At 38.3% G+C, this 18398-nt stretch overlaps 2 protein-coding genes and 1 long non-coding RNA gene across 3 annotated transcripts; all 3 read left to right on the top strand.

Annotated features, from left to right (window-relative positions):
* Window positions 1–38: 38 nt before the first annotated feature.
* On the top strand, window positions 39–1021 carry LOC135653067 (uncharacterized). The gene is made up of 2 exons (XR_010502291.1): window positions 39–253; window positions 366–1021. It is a non-coding gene; the product is annotated as an uncharacterized LOC135653067 (long non-coding RNA).
* A 9404-nt stretch (window positions 1022–10425) lies between these two features.
* LOC135653449 (NAC domain-containing protein 21/22-like) lies at window positions 10426–12572 on the top strand. Its single transcript, XM_065175438.1, has 3 exons — window positions 10426–10857; window positions 10924–11189; window positions 12051–12572. Exons 1-3 carry the CDS (start codon window positions 10689–10691, stop codon window positions 12450–12452), a joined length of 837 nt encoding a protein of 278 aa, XP_065031510.1. The 5' UTR covers window positions 10426–10688; the 3' UTR covers window positions 12453–12572.
* Window positions 12573–15506: 2934 nt separating this feature from the next.
* On the top strand, window positions 15507–18194 carry LOC103970090 (large ribosomal subunit protein eL14z). Its single transcript, XM_009383728.3, has 5 exons — window positions 15507–15634; window positions 15757–15858; window positions 17598–17727; window positions 17803–17915; window positions 17998–18194. Exons 1-5 carry the CDS (start codon window positions 15632–15634, stop codon window positions 18052–18054), a joined length of 405 nt encoding a protein of 134 aa, XP_009382003.2. The 5' UTR covers window positions 15507–15631; the 3' UTR covers window positions 18055–18194.
* Window positions 18195–18398: the final 204 nt, after the last annotated feature.

The raw sequence follows: 18398 nt of genomic DNA, 5'->3' as shown, positions 1-18398 counted from the left end.
CCTATTTTGTTGGTGGACCGAAGCCAATAACAACGCACGGAGGTTTTGCTTGCAAGGCGAGTGACGGTTATCAGTCGGTAGGTCGCATTGGGGGGGTGCGCGGTGGCGGGGATTGGCCTCGACGAACCCAATCACCGTCGACAACATTGGGCGACGGCGGCGATTGGCCTCGACGAACCCAATCACCGTCGATAACATTGCGCGACGGCGGCGATTGGCCTCGACGAACCCAATCTTCTTCGGCTGACTCTCGGTGTGTCTCGATTGGTTATTATTATTCACGCAATTGGCTGTTAAAAGCACACAAAACAAGTTTTTTTTTTCGTCAATTCTGACCAACATTTTACGGCAAAAACTGATTTCAGATCGATCTAAATTTTCCCACATATGCGCTCGAAGATGATTTTGGGCAATCAAGGAATTGTGGATATGTTGTTGCTGTTATGGTCGAAGAGCCGATTCACCGTCTGTGGCATCGGCTTTGTGACGATGAGTCGTTTGCGAGAATGCCTGGCTACCATTTCGTAGTGGGAATTTGTCGCGCTCTCTCTGTTTGACTGCTTCATGTGTTTCGACTGGAATCACAAAATAGCTTCCTTTGTTTGATTGCATGATCTGTTTTGAGTAGAACCACAGCATTGTGAGAGGAAACTGAAGTCATTTGAAATAGTAGTATTTCTGAGGCAGTGATTCCATGCACAGAGTTTGACGACAAACAAATGGAGAGGGACTCCTTGTTTCTATAGGAGGATGAGAAAGTGAGGGAAAGGGCTGAAGGTATATGTCCCTGATCGATCAACTAGTTGAGCATTTCAACCATCTCGAGAAGAGAATCCAAGAGCAATAATAATGAGTACATTAACCATTTTCTCATACACTTGTCTTGTTCTTGGGGTCAACCATTAACCTCAATGTAGAGCTGTTGAGTTCTATTTTTAATGAGTCTTGCAGTGATTGTGAACCAAGTGATTCTATATGTAATGTAAAAAAAAAATTTATATTAGGATTGATTTCGATTTTACGATGATTACCTTTTGATACCATATGAAAATAATCTTGTGTGATCTGTAAAGACATCGATCTAAAATCACTATCAATCTACGAGGAAAACTAGACTATCCTTCTACTATTTTTCTATCATTTCATAGGATCACTTAAATTGATGGAACACGAAAATTGAGAGAGAAACTATAATATCTTAAATGTATCCTAAGCCTAGAGATCTTGTCTATTTATAGGTATTTAGAAAATTTATTATATTCATAATCCCCTGAGATGAGATGCAATTGATACACACACAATCTAATAATAAATTTTAATTATATTCATAAATAACTTATTTTTGCTCGAGTCCCTTATCACATTTGTTGGTTTTTGGTCATCCCACCACTTTTGAAATGTGATTAATGGCTTACCCAAACTGATGTTTCAGACTCTTCTTCAATTTAATGAATGAATAATCAAGCTAAAAGCATTAAGAAACGTAGAAGAACAGATGAGAAGAAAAAGGTGAAACGAGTTGGAGGGATGACTACAAACTATAAAGAAAGCAAATTGGAGAGTTCCCAGAATCATGCCGGTCTGCTCACGTGATCGCCCACTTCCATCGGATCCGCCGGCCACGGAAGTTTCAGCACCAGACTGCGATGACCCTCGTAGTAAATAATCACTTAAAAATGACTGCAACAATTCGCCTTCCTCCACCGGCTTTTGCCCACCCTACGGGCTTTGACCTCAGATAATTACAAGTCTCAGGAGGAGTTCATGCATGCGGTTGATCTTGTGAAGCCCACCATATCATGATCCCGTTTGTTGGGGGAGGAAGAGCGGCGGTGCTGCTGGTGGTGGTAACGATGATGGTCGTCGCGCGACCAGCTTTTCTGCGCTCGTCATTGGTGGCGGAGGGCGCTCGGTGTGCCGCCTTCCTCGACCTGGCTGCTCTCTCGGTCTCGGTCCCGCCGACTGCGTTTGACAGCCATCAGAACCATCTTAACGAGAGTGAGCTGATAGGAGAAGACAAAAGGAAGGTTCCCACCGGCGCGAATCCGCTTCACAACAGATGAAGTATGATCCCGTGTGTGTGTATGTATATGCGTGTCTTTCTTGCTCTTGCTTCGCCCTCTCACGGAAGAGAAGTTCCAGATGCTGCAATGTGGCATTTCATGTGGCAAGACCCGCAGTGGATGTGGCCGAGAACAACAAGAGATGATGTAGTCTTTGGAGGTGGATTCTTCTTCTTGCTCGCCTTCTCTAAGTTAAAATGACAGCTTCTCTTCTCTCTCTACTGCTTGCCCGAGTTCATTTTTGGTTCTTTCTTTTCATGGAATTCTGCTTTTGGGAACAAATAAAAGTGCATGTTTTCCTCTAATCCTGTTGCCTTGCCATCTTCTTCTTCTCCTTCTAAACTTATGCTTCCATATGTCCATTTTTCTTGAAATTTCTTACTGATTGCGATGCTGTTGGAGGTGCTGCTTTGCAAAGAAAAGAATGTAAAGGGAGTTTCGTACATCTCCAAAACTCATGATTTTATCTTTAGCTCTAGTGAGATTTCCGTTTGTCAAGATGATGATTATAGCTAGTAGGTAGTCTCAGATGAAACAGTACATTGCATCATCTTCTATAGCAGTAGAACCCTACACTGAGAGCAGTAGTAAAGCTTGACATTTATACTGTTAAGGTTCCTTCATTTTCTAAGTTTTAAATAATATTTTATTAAATTTATTAAGAATCAAATATAAATTTATTTGATATTTATTTATTTATTAAGAGTTTGAACTCTATAAATAGGAATGTATTTATTTTTTTTAACAATAAATAAAATATTTTTTTAATCTTTTAATAAACCTTAGAAGGACGTCGATCTTTTCGAAATGATTATCCCTTTTTTCTCTCTTTCTCTACTTTACTACTCTAAATAATATCCATAACTTCATGTCTACTCTACAATCAGTTATTTAAATGGATCATGATAGCAGTCCGATAATTTTATTTATATAAGTAGCTATTTACTGGTTCTTTTCAAGCAAAGCAGCAAATGTGGTAGCATTTCCAGATGGAAACTTGAAATCACATCAAAGCTAATATCACAGAAAAATTCTGCAAGGCCTATGTCAACTTACTGACCTAAAAGAACTTCTGGTAATTGACCAACCAGCCATGAAGGAATTGTATGATAAATGCAAGAGTCAGCTGAGATTAATTAATACCACTCACAGCTTGCTGTTTTAAGGAACACTCTCCCTTTCAATGCCTACATTTCAAGAGCATCAAAAGGTGCGATCGTAGCTCCCTAACAATGCTGCCCACCACACTCTCTTATCAAGCAAGTAAAATGGTGCATGGGAAACCGGGCTTCGTTTCACTTCATTCAAACGTTTTCCCATGCCCCAGAGAGATTCCAAAGCTCGAAGTGCCGATCATGGCGAGAGATGAGTCGCATTTGCCGGCTTTGAGATTGTTTATGAACACTAGGCGTTGAATGTTTGCTTCCTACATTAATGGTCATGTGACTGCAATCAATACAACTGGGGAAAGGTACAGGGAAGAAGGTACTCCCAACATCCTATTGGTTCAGAAACATACTTGGTCAAAGGGGTCATCAGTCCCGCATCAGATGCTTTGTTTTCATCGATGTAGCAAGAAGCAACGTAAAGATGATGTGCTTCGATGGTTCGCAGCAAAGATAACAAAGAATCAGTACCATCACAATAGATCCTTTTAGATGATTTTTTAAAGGATTTATATGAGATGACATACAAGAGATTTTAGGACTAGATTTGGGTCAAGCTTAGGAAAGAGAAATATTGATTGTAATTTATTATTCTTCTATGGTAAAAGAATTAAATAAATTTTTATTTAATATGTAAATCTAGCATTGGGCCTTTCCAAATTGTATTTGATTGTTGATGTTTATGGTTTGTTTATATGGAGATATTTCCCCCAACAATTAATAGCAAGTAATAATTTCTAGGAAGTCATAGAAATCATAGAGTGAGAGTGTAATTTGTACAAATGATAAAAAATAACACCAACTGTGAAAAGATGTCACTCGACATGTTGATCGAAACCTTAGTGGTTGACTGAAGGGTGAACACAGCCATGGTAGGTTGACTTAGTGATGAGGACTCATCACAAAGTTGGCAAAGCATGCCTTCACTAAACATGTTAAATGGTATTACTATTGAAAATTCCGTAGCTGAAATTAACGAACACAAAATATCCGATCACAAGCAAAGTCAAGATGTACTAGTCACAAATTATCACATACGAGATATGATTAGATTTCCACGGATTAATATATGTTCTCCTACAATATCAAAAATTTATATGACCGCTTTGAAACCCAAAATGTTATCATACTTTTCATTCTAAAGAATCAAAGTGTAATGTATGTTTCATGTAAGGATGCGTTACATTATGAAAATATATAAAAAGTATGTGCTACATGTTTTTTTCTTCACCGTTCCATTTAATGACCTGAAATGATATTTTTCTTCACCTTTAATGGAGGGGAACGAACTGATACCAACTTTACAAGGAAAAGAAATCAAGCCTGTTGTCTAAACTTCACGTCGTGGTTGGGCTCGATCCTGAGAACATAAGTGGCCCGGCTCGATCCCAAGAATATAAGATCATTCATGTGGATTTTTGAGGCGAGGGGGTCGATGACAGGTCGGGTTAGAGCACTCTCCATTGGATCAACCTGAGATAGAGCAAGGACTTAGATTCCCGCTTTAGTGCTGCCTAAAAATATTGTGCAACTTCACGCTGTGATTGGGGAGTCAGTATGGCTCAGTTTGATCCTAAGAATACAAGGTCGTCCACGTAGATTTTTGAGGCAAGAGGGTCAGTGATAGGTTGGGTCAGAGCATCATCCCCAAGATAGAGTAGGGACTTAGATTTCTGCTTCAGCGTCACCTTCCTGCACAGAAAGTTGATGTTAGGAGGGGGATTCCTGACTCAACCCGTCCGAAGCTTAAGTTAGTATGGTGGTGTTAGGGGAGTCTTGAGTGTTTAAGATTTGATCCTTGGCATTGGCCAGGAGATCGGCTTTTATACCCACTATCGAGAGACGGTTGTACACGATTCATTAATGGCCGCCGATGCCTTGGGTGGTCGGCCTATACACTGTGCACAGTGCTGACCAACTTGCATAACTCTATGATGTGTAATGTCGCTTCATGCATTCCCGAGCAGCTTCGTACAATGTGGCATCATCTTGTATAGCCTTAGGCAGTGCGAGCACAATGGTTGTCTCATACAGGTTTGTATTGATGGCGCGAGTGCAGGCGACTGTCTCATATAGGTCTGAGGTGTCACATTGGCACGTGTGCCATGTCAACTTTAAGGCGCCACGTTGGCTCTGACATGGCGATCAATTGTGGTTGTGGGGGAGATGCTAGAATATGCCCTATCATTCTTGCCCCCCCCCCCAAAGAGGCTCGACAGTTTTCTCGTGGAGGGGCTTGATGTATGGCTTGGTGCTTTCTTCGGCTAGATCCGTAGCTCCGCTGGGTGCATGAGCCTCTTTGTCGTAGATCGCCTTCGAGTTGGGCACCCCACCTTCATTTTCTTTACCTGCCACTATCAACCTTTTATCCGGCCGAGATTTGTAGTTCCGGCTTTATCTAACCGAGATGCATGACTCGAGCGACTCTAGCGTTGACCTAGTGAGATGCATAACTTGGCACTGATTAGTCATGACACGTAGCTCGAGTTCATGATTGGCCAAGATGTATGACTCGAGCTCATGATTAGTCGAGATGCATAACTCGAGCACTAGTTGGCTAAAGTGCACGACTCGAATATTGTTTGGCCGAGATGCAAGATTCGCTATATTATTGGATTTTATGGATGAGATCCAACAAGAGCCAATAAGAGATTATTGGATAGCGATTCACTAATTCAAGAGGCTTGGGTAATTGGATAAAGATCTAGTACACAATAAAGTATGATCCATTAGGGTTAAGTGGTAGGAATCTCTATAAATAGGAGGGACCGCATAGGCTAGTCTTCTCTTGATCGCCTCTCTTATTCTCTTCTCTCTCCTCTCCTCCTCAATTGATAACCCCTGTTTGGGGCATATGGATAGCAAAAAGGGTCAGTCCCTTCTTTAAGATAGTGCATTCTTGTGGTACGCATGGAGAAGAAGATTATACTGCGATTTGAGGAGCATCGTCACCACATCTGCCATGCGGATCACCGCTAGAGAGGAAGATAGTTGATTTTAGTTTTTTCGAGGATATATAATCTCCCCAGATATTACATCTAACAAATGATAGATATATTTTTTGGTTTTTGTGGTTTCTCGCATATTAATCTTCACACGACCACTAGATATTTTTCTTTGAAAAATTTAGATTTTTGGTTTTGTTTTCCGCTGTATATGTGATGCTCTATTAAGGTTTCTCAACACGCTAATATGGCTTGCCACCAACTGCATGTCATTGAAGACTTGAAGTCCCACATGTAATTCTTGAGTGAGGCGGAGCCTCGACAATAGTGCTTCGTATTCAGCTTTGTTGTTGGTAGCCTTGAATTCGAAGCGAAGCAAATGCTTGTATAGTTGATCGTCGGTCCCACGGTAGCTATAGCGAAAGCCACGGTAGCAATAGTATAGGTGCAGTAGAAACCACAGCAACCAGGCTCCGATGGTTAAATCTCTGCAGTGATTGAACCATTAAGAAAGACCACCGAGCAAAACAATAAAGTAGAGGAAGTCGAACAAAGGCTACAATGGAGAGTGTGATTAAAACAGGAGAAGTTCGATGCATGAATCAAAAGCTCAATTATTGTCGACGACCCTCAAATCATAGATTTATTGAGAATGTAAGTAATATAGGGATATTATTACATGTATGTTTTTATCATGATCTTCTATCAGAATCATCCATCAAAACTAGTGGAAATTATTCTATTCATGTGTCTCCAAATACATTTTCCTAGTCTTATTTAGCAATTCATAGTAGATTGACCTCCATGAAAGTCTGTCTCAGATTTATGGTGTGAATAAAAAGTCTACCATAATTTCACTCTTTGGACTTTACAGAACATTTGTAACCCATAATTGACGTTGACATCAGGCATAACACCATAAAATCAACTATGATACAGAAGTCACTTTCCTTGGACCCATTAATTGAGAAGGGGCTGAGGACATTGGTGTGTTCAGATTTGTTACCAAGGTGTCCAGGTTGCAGCTTCTCCATTACTTCTTCCTGATGTATTGCTCTCTTTATTGTGCATAAGATCTTGTTTGTCCACTTTCTTTCCTCTTGTTCATCAACTGTGGGACAGTACCTCCTGATCTCATGAGAAAGATATATAGTTCAATGGTATCTTGAAGAAACAAATCAGTATACATCTGCAACATCTCATCCTTTTGACTAAATCCAAAGCATTAAATCCTGTGGATGTCAGAAAATTCGCTTGCTTTTCGCCTTAGTAACACCTTAATTGCATCTTTCTAGTTTGTAATCTTATTATTCTTGACTGCTAGCTGTTGTTGTGACTCACTCTCAGTAATCTTGTGACTTCAACATAATCAGCCACTTCTTCTAACCAAATTCCCAACTGTGAACTCCCTCAACAAGTACATCTGTGCTTCACTTTCAGCACAGTCAGCATAAAACAATGCTTGCAGACAACACTTTGCCACCTTCCCAAGTTATCAAGACAGTGTTTTGATGAAACCAAACCATTACTGGCTTACTTGTGCAAATATTTTAGTCCTGAGGCAGTAAGTAGCCAATCTCTTTCAAGAGAATGATTGATCACAACCATTTGAGCTTGTTGGCATGGATGACCATTAATGCTTAGCACAATGACATGTTGTATTGTATGTGCTGGTTACAAGTAGTCCAAGCATTCGACTGAGCCACATACTTGATCACGGGTTGTTCTACCGGATTGTCATTGGGTTGGGATGTGTTTGCATCATTCCAAGTTGTTCTTTGTCATTAACTTAATTATTTGGGATGTCATGCATTCTTCAAGGAAACCAATGAATGGATGTTAGCTATAATCTCGGTAGCTAATTCCACAAAATGTTCTCAAATTATTATGATGCTGTCTTCAAATATCTTCATAATATATTAGTTGTCGGCAAGGATGATGCCATTCCTCTGATAATTGATTATAATACCATTCAGTGAGGAGACTCTTTTTAATCTTAAACAAGTATGATGTGGAAATTAAAACAGAGGACTTCACTGAACTCACAAGTATCAGATTTATGATCATTCATTGAGATTAGAGTAGCATTTTTTTTGTTTCTTTGTAGCTCAATAGCTGCCAGCACTTCTATCATTCTCTTGCATTGGAATGATCGGCAGAGTTTACATCATCATATGTAAATCTGAAAGTTATGCCTTCAAACTAAGAAAGCGCATAGATTATATCCCAAGAATTCATAGTCATGTTAGTCCTTCAAAGAGAATAAGATGTTGGCTTAGATGGATGAAATTGGATAATATGCTTCAAAACAAACTAGTTTTTCATTTTTTATATCCTATGAACAATAAATAGCAGGCAAATAAAATTCATCATGTATATATAAATATAAATAATGGCTTAACCAACAACAACTGTGAGCTAAATAGGAGGAGATACACACTGAATGATTAGACCTTTGACAAGGAAGCTGCATCAGCTTGTCCATCTGATAGATAAAAGAGCTTACAACTTGTTGAAAGCTCAATCATAGGCATCCTTTAGCAGCTGAGCTACCCATGCGCACACAACTTTTCAAGAATTGACATCCATTTAATGGAACATAGCCATCCGACGAGTGATCTTAGAGAAAGAATAATGATGCAAATTTCTTTACTTGGTCTCCCTTAGTGGGATAAAATGCAACTCTCTCTATCTTCAACTCTTTTGTCACAGCTTTTGGATCATCCATCCTGCCACAGAATGTTTAGATCCATGCATAGCTGTTGCTGCTGATGCAAAACAATCAAATCTGTTTGGTGCTTGTTATAATCACTCTGTAATTTCGATTGCGATGCAGTTAATCGCCCTTGCATTAATCGATACAAATTGTTTGTTCCAGTGATGGAGACAAAGACAATGATGAGTATGTCATTTTGTGACAGTGAGGAGCAAGATGAGTGGTCCATCAGGAATCCATCGACATCGTCATCGATCGTTCTATATCGATCGAACAGCGACCGGGCGATCGGTGGATTGCCAACCATGTTGAATTAGTTGCTCATGATGCTATCGCAGAATGATTGAGCTGATTATGATTGGGAGCCGGGTGACAGCACGAGGAGGAGGGTTGGCCAATGAGGGACTCATCGCCAATGTGTTCTACCTGAAATTTCTAGGGAAGGAGAACGGAGCCATCACTCTTTGTACAAAGCCTGAGCTCCATTGGCTGTCCGAATGGAGAAACCATCAAAGTCCCCAATCATGGTGCTTAATAATTGCATCTCATTTCCTTATCCAAGATGTGCTTCTTGAACTCTATCCTCCTCCATCCACACCCAAACTAATGGAGAGCCATGCTACACCTCATCAGTGAGCCTAACAAGGACAAAGTGTCACTCTTTTCGGTGCATCAGCCATTGGGAAACCTATAGGTGTGATCCTCTTCTCCTTTCCCTGTGGAAAAGCAATGGTGTTTGATTACATAAGACACTTCATTGGATCTCCTCTGCAGCGTCATCTTTGTTCTTGCATGCAGGGTGCTATCTCGTTGCAGCAGGTTCTCTAGCTTGGCATTGCTTGCGTCATCTGAGGTAGAGTTGGAGAAGTTCCAAAATGCTTGTCTATCTTCTCTCGATCTGTCTTCAGATCACACTTAACAGTGTTTACTTCAAATCTGTTCCCTCAGAGACTAATTAAAGATTAGACATTATCTCCACTAAAAGATATTGTCTTTACTAAATTATCTTTTACAAAATCCAATTAGTATGGAATTTTGTTTTACTTGCAAGGGACAACATCTAACAGGCGTACTTTCAAGATTTGGCGGCTACTGATCAAGAGAATTGGATCCACATACAACCGAATCCAGCCTAGGTTATTATTATTAAGTATCAGCTTGGATTACATGGACTCGTGATCTCATTTTGGTCCATTTGCTATTAATTAGTGTATATATATGGATCTTACGAATAATACATTAGCAACTTATTTGGGATAACTTGTTTCTGTTCCCAAATCAAACTAGGCAACATAAAAACCATCGTACTTGTTCTACTGTGATCAAGTGTTAGTTCTCATGCATGCATGTTAAGAACAGCCCGTGACTTGTTTGGCTCAGATAAGAGGACAAAGAGATGAGACCCCACTCCCGGCGTGACCATGAATAATTGTAGACGACGGGGCCAATTATTACCTCATACCAACTCCCCGTCATCTCGTCAGAATTATTTCTCGTACATAGCAACCTCAAATATCGTAAAACCATTCTGTGTTCGACAATGAACTTTGAGATGATGTCTTCTTTTTCTCCTTTGCCATATCGAGATTTCTTGCTGTTGCGGTCTTCTCAAGTCCTTCAGCACAAGCATCAGTCCGTTGACGTCCAATCGGAGACTGCGACGGCTGCACACGCTTCTACTGCAAACGATAGACTCCAGGATCGTTAATATATATATACGCTCCCAGACCTCCTCCTCTCAAGAATTGAAGCTCTCGTAGGTTGCCTGCTGCACCAGCAAATTAAAAGCCTTACTCTGATGGGACTGAGAGACATAGAATTCACGTTGCCACCAGGGTTCAGGTTCTACCCCAGCGATGAGGAGCTGGTCTGTCACTATCTCTACAAGAAGGTGATCAACGAAAGCACCTCGGAGGCGACCATGGTGGAGGTGGATCTGCACACTCGCGAGCCATGGGAGCTTCCAGGTAAATCGACCTACTTTGCTCATTGAACTGATGTTATGCTAAGCTGTGGTCTTGGATATGTCGTAGATGTGGCTAAGCTGGGCGCCGACGAGTGGTACTTCTTCAGCTTCCGCGACCGCAAGTACGCCACCGGATCGCGCACGAATCGGGCGACCAGATCTGGTTACTGGAAAGCTACCGGGAAAGATAGAACGGTTTACGAGCCGAGCACGCATGCGAAGGTTGGGATGAGGAAGACGCTGGTGTTCTACGGAGGTAGAGCTCCCAATGGAATAAAGTCTGGCTGGATCATGCATGAGTTCCGAATGGAGAACCCTCATTCACCCCCAAAGGTATATATATATCACATATAGCTTTCATTTGATCAAGAATTCGCCCTTTTCTCTCTCTCTCTTCTTTTCTTTGTTCTTCAGCCACATCAAATTTTCTTGGTTCTCTCTCTTCTTTTCTTGGTTCTTCATTCACCCCCCAAGGTATACATATATCATATATAGCTTTCATTTGTTGCGGTAGAGATTCGTATCACAAAGATTTGCCTACTACAAACATCTGGAAACCATGTTATACTTTCTATGATGATACTTTTTACACCAAATTTTCTTGCCAGATATGAACTGGTTTAATCTTTTTCTTCAGGACTTCATGATGTGGTTGTTGGCATTAACAAGTGACTGTTGTAGTTACAGAATAATCACAGCAATTCTTGAAGATGACACTTGTTATGTAAGATGATAGCAAAATGACATGCGAAACCATCTTATACTTTCCATGATGATACTTTTTACACCAAATTTTCATGGTAGATGTGAACTGGTTTAACCTTTTTCTTCAGGACTTCATGATGCAGCTGTTGGCAGTATTAGGAGAATGATGTAGCTAGAAAATAATCACATGAATTCTTGAAGATAAGACTTGTTACGTAAGATCATAGCAAAAGGACATGAGAAAGAGTATGATTTAAGTTAAGGCGATAGATGCCAAAAATAACAGAGAATGATTAGTTTTTGTTTGGGCTATTTAACTGAAGGCAATAGATGCCAAAACTTACACAACTCTTAAATGTGGTCACATATGTGTATCTTCTTGTGGTGCAAATATGGTATTCCAGAAACAGTACATGTCAGCTCAACCTTATCTCTGATGACACATAACAGCGCGTTCATGGCTCCGTTTGGTGAATTCTCTTGTGGCAGGAGGACTGGGTTCTTTGTCGGGTGTTTAAGAAAAGCAAAGGGGAGGCTGAGCACGAGAACACTGGTTCTTCTTCTCCCACCTTGGGGTCATCTTCTTCGCCACTGGACCTCCTTATGCCAGATGTTGTGTGCCATGAACAGTTGGGTTCATCATTCTCCACACTCCCACGGCAAGAAGACAGCAGCTCAAACCCCTTTATGAACATGGCAATGCTGCAGTGCAACCTGCTTGACTTCCCACAGGAGATCATGGGAAGCACGGCGATGGTGGGGATGAGCTCAAGCTGTGAGGGTGAGATTGGATGCCTGATGGAGTTGGGATTCGGGCATGGTTTTGGGGAAGCAGGAATGGCAAGGTTGGATGCTACAGCAGGCTTTTGGATGGACAAGATGAGTGATTGAACACCTAGAGATGTTGAATGAATGCATTATTGTAGTGAGTTGTATTATGTGTAAATTAATGTTTATATATTCTTTATTTTATGGAAGGGATAAGAAAATTAAGAGTTTCTTTTTTCATTATCTTATTGATAGTTACAAATGATTAGGAAAAAGAAAACCGTCCACGGGCGCCTTCATCTCAATAAAAGAGTCATGGATTAATATACTATTGAGCCACGTCAGCTGACATTCAACCATATGGTAGCTTGCTAGCCATATCATACCATATGGCAGGTTGCTAAGCCACCACGTCAACCGATATCGCACCACATGCCAGGTTGTTAAGGCATGGTAGTCAACATCACACCACATGGCAGGTTGCTATCCAATGTCACCCAACATCACGCCACATGGCAAGTTGTTAAGCTATCACAAGGCAGTTGAAACGTATTGATAAGTTTATATGGGATTAATATGCTTTTGAAATAACTGATACAGAAAAATACTTTGGCTTTTAGAATCGAACCAGCCAACTATTAGATATGAGAGTCGAATATTGTATAAAAAAATTAGTACGTGGAACATTGAATATCGAGCCAAGGATCGGTTAACATGAGATCCCTTCGTGTTAAAGGTTCGGATATTATGTCAAAATGATTAAATATTACGATGGAAGATTGGATGTCGTGAAAAAGTTAACGTACGGATATAATAAGTAATATCTCGAAGAAAAGAACGATATATTAAAAGTTTCGATGAAATACTAAAAAATTAGATAATGCATTGAAAGGATATACAACGTACCGAAAACTTTTGTAAACGTGTCGGATATGTGAATAATTTATCAAAGTCTTAATTGATGTTATTTTGGATTAATTTAAGTTAATATTGAGTCATAACAAAACGCACTTATCAAAAAAATTATTGGGCTTCAAGCTAAGTCGAATTGAGCCCGTTAGAAGGTTAAATCGGTGACCTAAACCAAACCTAACGGGTGATATTATCAAGCCCAAGGGATAGTACCGCCTAAGTTAGCCAACAAGTATTATTTATGCTTTGTCCGGTAGTACCACCTAGGGCAATGGTAATACTACATATAATTTAAAATTTGTGATGATAGTACAATCAATGTCCAAATTTATGATATCAAAAGTTACAAAGGTATAAACTCCCAATATAAGTGGTAGCATTGCACGTATCCCAAAATTTTAGAGATTTAAATATTTATTCTATTTTTAAAAATTTTTAGGCATATAAATACTCTACTCAGATGGTTGATGAAGCATTCATTTATGAGGTAGTGAAGTATTATAAACTCTTATTTTGAGCATAATTTGAGTCTCTTCATCTTAAATTTAGTTGAAATTTCAAGTTATAAGAGGTAAGATATCTATTGTAAAAAGAGACTATGAAGATTATCTCCTAAAAAAAGAAGAGAGTTGTAATAAGGGTAGTTGATCTCTATTTGTTGAAAAGAAGATTAGTAGTGAATGTCGATGGCCTCAAGGTAAAAGGAATCAGAAATGAACATAGGTCCAAAAGATCAAACCATGATAAATTGGTTTACCTCTCTTTACTTGCCTGACTTAGTCTTATTCTCTTTACTTGCAACTTTAACTTGATCAATTAAAATTTTAAAATATATTAATTTATTGATCGAGTTTTAAATTAATTAAAAATATTATTGCACTAATTCAACTCCTCCCCCTTCTTAGTGTTATTAGGATCATAACAATTGATATCAAAGCAAGGTTCTCTCGATTGGGTTAACGCCCAAGATGTTAGAAAATCACAAAAAGCATCACCAAAAAATAAAAACAAAAAACTAGTTTCCCAAATCAATCTTATCATATAAACTTATTGTACTGAACGGTTATGCCTTTTTTTACTATAAAATATGCTTAATGAAAATATTAATTCTTATACATGTGTAACCAATATTTTATAGAATATTAAAAATAATAATTTTAGAAAACATGTACTTTAATTTTAAAAGTAAAAAATATTAACATATTTTTTTATCATATTTATAAAATATTGACATCACAAATCATATCACTCACTAAGTGAGGTAACATATATATTATTTATGTTTTTATTGGTGTGTTAATTATAATTTAATTTGTAAGAATCAGCACTATATTTTAAAAATTGTGTTGTATCTTTGTTTATAGTTTATTAATTAATAGGTCAAGTAAGAAAATATTATATTATATGATATAATTAACTTAGGATAAGATATGTTAAAAATTTAATTAAATTTAGATTAAAGTTATGACAAAAAGAAAGAAAGTTTATGAAACTTTAAAAGATAATTGGAAGGACTCTCCTAATTATTATTATTATTATTATTATTTATGAATCTTTCGATTTTGCCTATAAAATGAATTTCCTATGGATCTAATCATCGTATTTATCAAATCATGTCTAACACCTCTTTTCCTTTTCTTTGATTGATTCCTATTCCATCGAGTTATAGATTTAGATAAATCATATGATGAAATAAATATCTATGGTGTAGTGCCTTAGAATATTAAAGTAGTTTAAGATATTTAAAATACCTCCACTTATGATATTAAAAGATACCTAGCATTATCCTTAATCTACCATACATTTGATTTTAATCTTGATATAAAGTTTTTGCATTACAATTTAATTTTATAGAAAAGCTAACGTAGAGGAGGAGAAAACGAGGAGGAGACCGTAAAAAGTGGGAGGAGGAGGAGGAGAAGATGTAAGTGAGAGACACGAGGAGAAGAGAAAGGAGAGAAGGAGATGATCGAGGTGGAACGAGAAGAGAGGAACGTACGTGGTGGGGGAACAAGAGAGTAGAGAGAAAAATAATTTAAAAATAAAAATAAAATTGATATTTATGAAAGAAAAAAAAGAAAGAAAGTCGTCATACAATTAAAATTGTCACACGGTAAGGACTGCAAAACGCTCCTCAAATCGCTGCACAAATCTCATCTTTATGCGCACCATGACATCAACAAGGGGCCAACCTCGGTAATTTTGTGATTACAAGTGCAGACAGTGGCATTTTGGTAGTAGTAGTGTGTTACCCTTATGTGGGACGGCCAACGAAGCAAGCCTGAAACACCGGTTCGTTATAAAACCTTGGCACACCCCCCAACTCGCCGCCTTGTCTCTTCCCCCTTCCATCGCGTGCGGCGGCCTCGGTCTCTCCTTGTCGCCTTCAAATGGTGAGAGATCTGATCTCTTTTCGTCGTCGATTCGTTGATTTCTTGCGTCGGGTCACGGTTCCTTGTTCTGATGTAATGCTTCTCGCCTGGCTCTTGAGCTGATTTCGTGTATTTTACGATAGCCGTTCAAGCGATATGTGGAGATCGGCAGGGTTGCCCTCGTGAACTACGGGAAGGAATACGGCAGGCTTGTCGTCATCGTCGACGTTATTGATCAGAACAGAGTACGTCATTCTCTCTCTTGATTGTGAGTAAGTTTCATTTTTCGGCGTGTTGAAGTTGCGTGAACTAATTGTAGGGCTCTTGAAGGTCGAATGTTTTCCTTGTTCGTCAAACTCTGTTTTTTTCATCAATTTCATTATGTTGTCTTAGTGGCGTGAAGTAGGGTCGTATCCTACGATGAGATTGACTCCCGTCTTGACTGAATGTTCTTGTTTTTCAACCGTAAATGCCTAATTTTTAGGATGGCAATCAAGTTGCTGAAATATTTATACTTGAAAATTTACGATACTGCTGAGGTTCACACAAGCAAGGAAAGTCCCAGTTTCTCCCTTGGTTACTCGTACGGTTATTATGCAAAGGTCTTTTCGATGTGCACTTTATGTTGCCAGTTTGTATCTGTTGGGGGATGAGCCTAATTGGATTTTATTTTCTGAAAACCTTTACAAATGAAAAACTGAGCAGTTTAAGTTTTGCATCCCAAAGATTGGAGAATTTCACATCTTTATGCTGCATGTGGATGTCAAATGGCAAAAGGGTGGTGTGTATTATTTGGTCAGCGTTTCGGATTACAACCAAAGAGTAGGTGCTAACTGAAAAAAACTTCTAAAGATGTAATGATTAGTAGTTGTTTAACATGGAAAGTGAAACAAGTGACAGAGAGTAAGGATTTTGGAATTCTCATGATTCAGAGGTGGTTGAGCATGAAGGATAATATTGGTCCGTAGGAGATGTGGTTTTGAAGAAACCAATAGGAAATAATCACACTATTATTTGGAATTTTGAACTTGACTACCAAGTGAGTGATATGTTAATAGAATTTGACAATGAACTGGAGCTTTAGAAAATATTTGTGCTATCTTTAATTACAGATGCATACATGTGACCTCTAAGTTCAATTTTTTTTTATTAGAGGGTTCAATAAAATTGTGTGCAAAACTTTATTAAGCTATTGAACTACCAATGGACTATTCCATAACCTGATCCTTGTAGCCACAGGGATGATTTCATCGCAGAAAGGATCTTGTTTTCAAGTATTTTTGGGTGGATGGTTATACTTATTATATTTCAACAGTATTACCAGTTCGCCACTGATAATTACTGATGGTACTGTCTGATCATCACCAAGATTAATCGTTGCTCAGTAATATTTGATAAAATATTGGATATTAGAGGCACACATTGGTTCCACAGAGCTTTTGTTTTGTATTATTAACATCATTACAGTGTCACCATTCATGTTTTGTATCTTTACTTTTTTGGAGCTTGAAAAATTGATAGGCATTACCTAAAATTTGAAACATTTTTGGGTCTTATTATGCGATTTTACTCTGAATACATATATCTTCATGGCTACCATGTAAAACCTTACTAGAACACAATTCAGATATGTATGTATGTATATATATATATATATATATATATATATATATATATATATATATATATATATATATATATATATATATATATATATATATATATATATATATATATATATATATATATATATATATATATATATATATATATATATATATACCATCCGATTTTATGAATTAAATGTTATTTATTTGACTTCATGATATTTTGTCTTGGAAGTCTATAAATTTGCATATTTCATCATTTGACCAATGGTAAAATTGTTCAATGGTGCTTGCCTTTGTACTTGCAGTGAGAACCTCGAGTTCTTTAGGCATGACTTGATAATTTGTCTTTCCCCTCTATCTGCCGTGAATTTTAGGCCTTGGTCGATGCTCCTGACATGGTGCGTGGTCAAATGAACTTCAAGAGGCTTTCTCTTACTGATATAAGGATCGACATACCACGAGTTCCCAAGAAGAAGACCCTTATTGCTGCCATGGAAGCTGCTGGTGAGATTGATATTCCCTGCTGAATGGTGGATTAACATGTAATTTTGCAGTTATAAAGCCGACATGATACTGCAGATGTGAAGAACAAATGGGAGAACAGCTCATGGGGCAGGAAGCTAATTGTGCAGAAGAGGAGAGCTTCACTAAATGACTTTGACAGGTTCAAGGTCATGTTGGCAAAGATTAAGGTGGAGATTCTTCTTGCTTCTTCTATCAATGTACTTTTCCTTTTGTTCACTGTGTTGACAATTCTGTCATATGTTTGTTCAGAGAGGGGGTGTTATCAGGCAAGAGCTGGCCAAGCTTAAAAAGGAGACTGCAGTTTGAGTTCCTCTCGAGTAGTAGGCGAATTTTGTCGAATTTATTTCTGTTTTGTTGAGAGCTCGCAGCGAAAACTAATGAATTCCTTGTGTGTTTTGTGGATTTGGATTTTTGAGAAATATTCAAACTTTATAAGCTGCTGTTTATTTCTTGTTGTCTCTATCTTTCCATCTTGTGTTAATTTCGTCACATCGACTCTCCGATGGTAAAGTCATGATGATATTTACAGTATCATGATAAATATTATTATTACAATAATTATCGTTCCGTGTAAACTCAAATTATTATGATGAAATTATCGTAGAACTCAAAAATGTATATAAATACTATTACAATTAATTTCATCAATA

Source organism: Musa acuminata, chromosome BXJ3-11, assembly GCF_036884655.1.
Source record: "Musa acuminata AAA Group cultivar baxijiao chromosome BXJ3-11, Cavendish_Baxijiao_AAA, whole genome shotgun sequence".
Taxonomy (NCBI): Eukaryota; Viridiplantae; Streptophyta; class Magnoliopsida; order Zingiberales; family Musaceae; genus Musa; species Musa acuminata.
This window is presented reverse-complemented; position numbering and strand designations above follow the sequence as displayed.